Raw genomic sequence first — 8531 nt, 5'->3', positions numbered from 1 at the left:
ATGTCTCTTATGGTGACACTGATTGTGGTGGCGTTTTTCACCCAGAGCTGGACTGCACCACAGGTGAGTGGCAGCTCGTTTGTCCTCATGTTTATCAGAATCAGAATTTATGTTTATACTGAATTAAATTATGATCCCATTTGTCATTTCAGTGGAGAAACTGGACTCCTCAGGCTGTTCTGTATCTCAAAGGAGCTCGTAAGAACACGTCCACAACAGAATCAACGCTGATATTTGTCTGATAAATTAAACGTCTCCGGTGACACCTGTGCTCACCTATTGTCACGATGTCTTTCAGAGAGACATCGCTCGGTGCTGGAGCGTACCAACAGAGACAGAGATGACACTCTGCGTTTGGGTGAGTCTAGTGAGTAAAACAGCTGTTGAATAGCTTTCTCGTGAAAAATCAAACTAACTGTTTTTTTTTATGTCTTTTATGTCTCTGTAGTGACTCACAGCCAGAACGGTGACAGACTGAGTCCGTCTTGGGCTTCATTGATCCTCCTCGAGCTTCTGCAGCGACGTGTGGATGAAGGTAAAAACACTGAAGTTCATCACTAACTCACTGCCTGAAAATCATGTATAATTATATTATGATTTCATTAACTTTTTCTCTTCCTCAGGTGGACACAAATTAGACGATTACCCGGATGAACAAGCGCTGAATTTGAAGTATTTGTGAAGTTAGATCCAGGTATTTTGTTGTAATGTGTGTGTTGCTGTTTGAGTTGTAATTAAATATGCCAGATCAATAAAACAGTCTAAACTGTGAGCTATTGTTATTATTATATATTTTTTTTTACATCTTACATCTCAGCATGGAGAGGATTTTCCTTTCACAGTGATGCAACTCCGAGCCCGAGGCAACAATTAAGTGATTCTCACCCACAGTCGTTAACACCAGGACAAACACCACTCATTATTGAGGTGTCATCACATCATCGGTCACTAGAAGAGGAGCGAGTTTAATTGGGAACTTGACCTGGTCGTGAATGGGTCAAAGAGAGGTCAACAGTTAGAACATGGAACATGAAGAAGAGTTCAGTGACACCTTCTGGAATGTAGTATAACTGGAAACTGGGAGCGTGAATATGCAGCAATTACACAAACAGTTGTTGTTGTTCAACTTTTCTGCAAAGTCTAAAAAAAAAAAGTGTTGCCTTACATTCTCTACAGGAATTAAATTGTTTCAGTAGTGACGTTGTGCGATTTTTATACCTAAACCTACCTAAAGATTATTTGCTGTACCTGTGTGGTTCACAACCCGGATAATGAATGGGAAAATTATTTTTAACAACGAATTAGACCTGATACAAGCAATTGAGACCATTAAGTCCTTGGGAAAATGTAAACTGACAATATAAGTAGACTCAATTTCCACACATACTTCCATTCAAATGGAGTTCTTTTTGGTTGACCCCCTGTAATATGAAACCTAGGCTGTTTTTGCTTGAGGGCAAATGGCAATAAAGTAAGTGCAAATATATAATTTTGACTTAAATGCTGAAAAACAAGCACAACAAATGCACCTGTTGCGTTAATGAATGTGTTTTATTACATATTAAAGCCACATGAGTGACACATGGTCCCCAACTGCAACACGGTCACAGACTCATTTAATGAGTCAGAGCAACATTTCACTTGGCTGTCGTCACATTTTGGTTTTCACTGAACAAAAGAGAACAAACTCTGACAATCTACGGCTAAAGATCTCCATATTTACGTCCGTGGATCCAAGCTGTGGAAGGTGGAGGTGTCTGCAGGGTGTTGGCAGTCAAGTCGGCGTGGCTGCAGTGCCCCCTGTTGGTCAGCTAGATGTCCTTCAGGTCCTTCTGGATGTCCCACAGCGTGCTGCCGCTGGCTCGCAGTTGTGCAACCTCATCGTCCTTCAGGGTCATGTTGATCACACTGGCCACGCCCCCACTGTTCAGCACGCAAGGCAGACTGAGGTACACCTCGTCGGTGATTCCATACATGCCCTGGGATTAAAAAAAAAAAACGGATTATGCCTTTGTGTACAGTGAATGAAAATAGATTATACAGATATACAAATTGAAGCAGAGAGAAATTACTTTAAATGAAATTAATACAATGAAATAAGTCTTAAATGAGACAGTATGGCAAATAATAACACATTGATAAAGTTCGTGCCTCAAGGTGAGCATGACATTTTTAAATGTTGGTAAATTAAGAGCAATCTTTAATGGTACTCGTCTGTTTTTTTAATGAATGTGTATTATCATCGTTCACCTTGACCATGGTGGAAACCGGATGAATCCTGCTCATGTTCCTCATGAGGCTCTCTGTCAGGTCAGCCACGCTCAGACCGATGGCCCAGTTGGTGTATCCCTTTAGTTTGATCACATCGTAAGCACTGAGAGAAACACAGAGCAAAACACAAACTTAAAACAACAAAACTAAACCTTTGGACGGTTCATTCAGTGTGTTGCCTTAAGACTCAAGGTAGAGGAAGAAATAACACATGGTGTTAAAAAAACGAAGAAGCTGATTTTTATATTGAATTCTCTGATACCAGAAGGTCTTTAGTGATAGTTCAAACACAGAGGAGGAAAATGTAGATGACGATGATGAAATATTCAGTTTACCCTCTGTTATGATGTAACGCTAGTATTTTACTAGAGCATTTTCTTTTAATGGCAGCCATTTTGACAGGTCACAGCAGGAAAAGCACAGGTGTACATCATCCAATTAACGATGGCTGCGTTCCATTTAGCTCCAGCAGCATCAGGGTATTAACTAGGGATGGGACGATGTCCAATATTGATATCACAAACTCAAGTATCCACGGATATTAGTCCGATACAGTCATTTTAGACCATTTATGAACTATGAAACACATTTGTGCCGAGTCATTTCAAAGACATAATTCTCTAACTGTGTAACAAATGTTCTCCCAAAAAGAGGAAACAGCTTTTTGCTGATTCTGAATTTACATTTTAACAGTCTGTGAATAGTGAAACATTCAATAGATATAGGATTTTTGGATTGTATGAATGAGTTTTGAATTTCCGATATCTGATCCAGTGATTTTGACCAGTATTGGACCGATACACGTTTATTTTCTTGCCAAATATGTTAAAATGTGAGCTCTGAAAAATTATTTGTGACACCTACAATGCATCATGACTGAGCAGAGGAGGCAGAAGCACACAGCGCGAGTAAAGTGATACGACCTCATACAGTCACTAAAAAACACCACTTCCACTGTTCAAAATTAACTTCAGTAGAATTTCACAGCTACGGGGTTTGTCACAATCACAATTTTGGCTTCTCACAAAGCTGTCGACTAACTACAGTATATGTGACGTGTACCTCTGCACCACCATCTTGTGGGTTTCCTTCCAGTTCTCTTCGTCACTGTCGGTGCCAATGTTTGGGTTCAGCGTCTGCAGGTTCACACCGGCCACGTTTGTTCCGCTCCAGACGGGCACTGAAACACACGTTCACAGCATCATTCTTCTTTAATATGTTACATGGTAGTATATATAACAAATGGTTATAATAGCAATAATCAGTTGTGCTTCAAAGATATTGTATATTAACAGTATATCGTACAGCAATATGACACATTTTTAAGAAAGATTCTTGTGTTTATTTCAGATGCGTGACAGAAACACACGTCCTTACCACTGGTGTCTCCATGTTCTCCCAGGATCCACCCGTGAAAGCTGCTGGTGTGGATTCCCAGTTTCTCGGCCACCAGGAAGCGGAAGCGGGCCGAATCTAAATTGGTGCCACTGCCGATGACGCGGTGCTTGGGAAGGCCGCTCAGTTTCCACGTCACATACGTCAGCACGTCCACTGGGCCGCATAGAGACAAACAACAATTCACTCTCACTCCAATTTACCTAATCCCCTAATCTGCATGTTTGTAGAATGTGGGAAGTACCCAGAGAAAACCCACACACACAGAAGAATATACAAAATTATTTAAATAAAGATGTGTTGTACAGCACCTGGGTTGGAAACCACAATGATGATGCAGTCAGGGCTGTATTTGACAATCTGTGGCACGATGTGCTTAAAGATGTTGACGTTCCTTTGGACGAGGTTCAACCTGCTCTCCCCTTCCTGCTGACGGACTCCGGCCGACACCACCACGATGCGGGAATTTGCCGTCACAGAATAATCTGACAGAGAAGATAAGATAAATTTGTTGTGCTGTTGAAAGAAAGCAGAACCTTATCATGATTGGATCTCAATCCTTCAGTCAAGTCCACTGTCAGGTATAAAGCGGAGGTTGGATTGATTTCCAGTCAGCTGCACTCAACAAACGCCTCAGTTAGGATGTAAACTCACCTTTGTCTGCGACGACTTTAGTTTTGAGGAAGAGGCTGCCGTGCTGCAGATCCATCGCCTCTCCTTTCAGCCTGTCCTCCACCACATCCACCAAGGCCAACTCATCGGCCAGCTCCTGTGTGGGGGTCAGGGAAGGTCAGAGGTCACATGGCAGGGCACTGTTTGACCTCACAATGAACTCATCCAGTAACACAACAGCTTCTTATAGAGTAGATGAAGATTCACAAATCACACGGACAAATGATTACATATTGGTGTTCAGACAGGAAGCTGCAGCACAATTTCAACTGAAGAAGAAAAGCTGGACTTCAGTGATGACTAAACGTTTTCCCCTTTTAATTAGGGATGGGATTCGGTTACAAAGTCCAATACAAATTCAAAAATGCTATGCTCACTATGCATAGACTGTAAAAATGTAAATAAAAACCAGCTGAGTCAGGTTCAGGCTGTTTATTTCCTTTTTCGGGAGAACAATGTTTGACATAGTTGGAGAATTGTCTTTGAAATGACTCATAATTCATAAATGGTCTAAAATGACTAAAATTGGTATCGATTGTAATGGTAAACTAGGTTTCTCTGTCTCAGAGCTACATTTGCCCATCACCCATACCGAGTACATAATACCAGGTCCTTTGAGTCAGCTCCCAGATACCTACAGTAGAAAAGAGGTGTGAAAGCACCATCTGAAGGTAGAGTCTTTGTCTATTGGAGGAATGCGAAGGGGAGCTGCTCTGGCATAAATGTGGAGTGTTCACTTTGCTCTGGGTCTTTCTCCAGCAACGATCACTCCTGTGATGATTGACCTTATCCGTGCAACGAAAATAAAACCTTGTCGGCCGGCAGAAGTTCTCGAATTCATTCTTCACCAGCAGCAGAGAAGTTTCCACAACACGATAGATACACAAGTTTGTGATATCGGACACAAAAAGTGGTATGGTCCCCATCCCTACTTCTAAAACAAGTTGTTTTACTATCACCACACTTTTATGAGGACAGTGCAGGGATAAACAACCAGATCAGACACCAAGAGATCAGTAATCCACCGTCAGTCTCAGAGGATCTTAGGCATTACCTTAGCCTTTAACATGTCGTATTGCTCTACAGCAGGGGTCACCAACGTGGTGCCCGCGGGCACCTGGTAGCCCGCAGGCAGCCAATACGGTGCCCGCGGGCTCACTTCACTTCACCTCACTTGCATGTATCCGTATGATCGCTCAGTAAAATATCTTTGATATTGTTTATAAAAACTGGTAATCGTTAGGAGTAAGCACTGGAATTAATGTGTATGCAGTTGAATGCATAATATTAATCATTTAAATGGTAAACAAACAAAAAAATATTATATGGTAGCCCTCCATATTATTTTTTACCCTTAAGGTAGCTCTCTGTCTCAAAAAGGTTGGTGACCCCTGCTCTACAGTAACAATATGGTAATAGTAGGGTAATAATTCTGTATAAGGGAAGTAGTATTATGGTAGTACTATCTAATTTCTAAAGTAACCACAAAGTAATGGCTTAGAAATATTACAGTATTACCGTAATATAGCATCTTTTACAGGCAGAACCAGTGAGGGGGCTCTTACTCACTAGAACCCCTGAACCAGTGAGCCCCCTCACTGGTTCTGCCTGTAAAAGAGGCTATATTACGGGCAGCTGTGGCCTAGTGGTTAGGGCTTCGAGCTTGCGACAGCAAGGTAGCCGGTTACCCTGACAGGTCCGCGGCTGAAGTGCCCCTGAGCAAGGCACCTAACCCCCTCACTGCTCCCCGAGCGCCGCTGAATGCAGGCAGCTCACTGCTCCGGGTTAGTTTGTACTTCACCTCACTGTGTGCTGTGTGTGTGTTCACTAATTCACGGTTGCAGTTATTGGAATTTCCCCATTGCGGGACTAATAAGGGAATCTTAATCTTACCCTGAGCAGGATGCTGACAGCACAGGCCATGCCGACTTGGCCCACACCCACCACGGTCACTTTATTTGCGGGCGGCTCAGGAGGACCAGTGAAGAGGGGAGAGATCAGCTTCTGCACGAGTGAGGCCATTTTAAATGCTGAGGAGAGTAAATGAAAAGGCGCAAGGGAAGAAAACAAGAGTATTAAGGTCAGGAACACAGCCTTGTGGTGGTTGTTGATAACGGACACATCCAGGGAAACTCAGAAAGAAAGCAGACAGAGAGCGGACAGATCCCACATTTTTCTCAGCAGCACCGACAGATACACGTCTTCTCTAATATCTAAATCTAGTACAAGAGACAGATTATCCTCCTGCAGAGTTCACCCTCAAATGACACAGAGCAAAAACATCAGCAATACTTGCATTGCAGCACGATGCTCCGAGCTGAGAAGTATAAATACCACCATGTAACCAGCATGGCAGACTGAGAGGACACCTATGGTGCGTTTCCCCCTGGATCTCTGTGTCAGTGTGCATCCACAACACCTCCCACAGTCACTGGCAGGTGTGTGTGTGTGTGAGTGTGTGACAGTCTGCTGCTGCAGCTCATGTGACTCAGACTCAGAGCTGCTCCTCTGTCTGCACCACCCTCCCCTCCAAAAATTGGAGGAGGGAGCGTTTAATCCAGTGCCAAATTTGACTGACTGACCGCACAGTTTAAAAGAGTTGCTGTAATCCCTTAACACTGCTTCCACCTGCTGCACCGACAATTAGATGTCGTTAAAAAATATTATAGGAGAATAAGTCAACCTTTATTTTAGATTATTATAGATTTACCCTGGTGCTCTTTCTGAGATAGGGATTCTAATAAATATAATAAAGACTAATAAATATCATATTTACGATACATTTAGGTTTAAATATGGATGCTGCACATCGCAAATGCTGAGAAACCAGAGGCACTGAGACCTGTGCGGGATTAACACATTACTAAGGGACATTATAAGAGACAATGTACATAAATCTCAATCCATTCATTAGTCCTGCAAAACTGGATTACCAGGAGAAAGCGGCGCAGACTTCAAGCATGTAAGAGGTTAATGAGTTGGCTTAACCTCCAAAGTCAGATCGATGACACAGATATAACTTTTGATGAAAACATTAGAACAAAATCATATCTACAATCTACATTTAGTTAAAGTTTAATCCCAAAGAGTGTTATACTAATATGGATCATAATAGATTGATAACAGTATTTGAAAGATCTGTTCAAATAGTTTTTCAAATGTAATGTTTTCATTATTTTTTAACACAGTCCAAGACAGAACTAGAAACACAGGACTTACACACACATTTACTTAAATTTAGTTCAACATGGTCAACCTTCTTTATAGTAAGTAAAAGTGAAGGAGATGATTGTTCTGTCAGTGTCTCTGGACCCACTCACTATTCATTGTCTATGAGTACATCCACTACTGAAGAGCATCTGAACTACAACATTTAGCTGCTGGATGTAAAAAAAAAACCTAAAAGGACAAGTCGGGCATAAAACTAAGCAATAATAAGCAATATAAAATCTGTAAAGAAAAACAGATCTCAGATCTGCCCCTTTTCAAGTCTACGTGATATTAAAACATGCCTGTTCACCTGTTGTCGAGGATCTGGCTAAAGTCTTGTCCTTGTCTCCAGTGCTACAGTAAGACTCCGCTGCAGTGTGTGTGTGCTCCTCTCCTTACTGTGCTGTCTGGCTGCAGGCAGTTGGATTAATATAGATAAGTCTCTACATCCCTTACAAAGTCTCAGTTTGGCACTTTGGTCAGCTGGTACTACACTCACCGTGTGTAGGAGCAGACGACCTCTTTCACACTACACTGTAGTTACTGTAAGTAACTTATAATTACTGGCTGGTGTGGCTGTGTCACTGCATTATATCAGTTCAGTGAAGACACACTGCAGTCAGTGACTAAGCTTGAAATTGATACTGAAGTCAGAACTTTATTGATGATGATGATCGAATTACAGGTACTTAGGTTAAACTAATGTACATGTGAACGTACATCCAATTGAAGAGAGGAATGTGAATTTCAAGCCTCGAGACACGCCGAGACCCACGCCGAGCGTTTCTATTTTTAAATCCAAATATAACTGGAGGTTTGTGAAATTGATATAGTTTCCCTGACGCGCTGCACGACCACTCATCTGAGCATTAGCACACTTGTAGATGCAGAATAAAAAAGCAAAGCCAAAGTGACAGAACCAGACCCCAAACTGATTTTAAAATCCTATTTCTGAGACCAGTGTGACTCGGTGCAGAATGCAT

The 8531-nt window shown here is 41.9% G+C and overlaps 2 protein-coding genes across 3 annotated transcripts; one reads left to right on the top strand and one right to left on the bottom strand.

Annotated features, from left to right (window-relative positions):
* On the top strand, window positions 1-682 carry LOC310930683 (spexin prohormone 1-like; the record flags this gene model as incomplete). The annotated part of the gene is made up of 5 exons (XM_083893725.1): window positions 1-63; window positions 153-198; window positions 299-358; window positions 449-535; window positions 624-682. 5 exons carry the CDS (start codon window positions 1-3, stop codon window positions 680-682), a joined length of 315 nt encoding a protein of 104 aa, XP_083749851.1.
* An 858-nt stretch (window positions 683-1540) lies between these two features.
* On the bottom strand, window positions 1541-7977 carry ldhbb (lactate dehydrogenase Bb). 2 transcript variants are annotated; one of them, XM_083893819.1, is made up of 8 exons: window positions 7859-7977; window positions 6232-6368; window positions 4321-4435; window positions 3978-4151; window positions 3649-3822; window positions 3334-3451; window positions 2251-2374; window positions 1541-1979 (listed from the first exon to the last, which is right to left on the bottom strand). In XM_083893819.1, the coding sequence occupies exons 2-8, from the start codon at window positions 6358-6360 to the stop codon at window positions 1812-1814; spliced, it is 1002 nt and encodes a 333-aa protein (XP_083749945.1). In that variant the 5' UTR covers window positions 6361-6368; window positions 7859-7977; the 3' UTR covers window positions 1541-1811. The 2 variants fall into 2 exon arrangements, with proteins under 2 accessions (XP_083749945.1, XP_083749944.1); XM_083893818.1 differs by lacking the exon at window positions 7859-7977 and adding an exon at window positions 6635-6774.
* Between the last annotated feature and the right edge of the window lie 554 nt (window positions 7978-8531).

Source organism: Microchirus variegatus (genome assembly GCF_963457635.1).
Source record: "Microchirus variegatus genome assembly, chromosome: 8".
Classification (NCBI taxonomy): domain Eukaryota; kingdom Metazoa; phylum Chordata; class Actinopteri; order Pleuronectiformes; family Soleidae; genus Microchirus; species Microchirus variegatus.
This window is presented reverse-complemented; position numbering and strand designations above follow the sequence as displayed.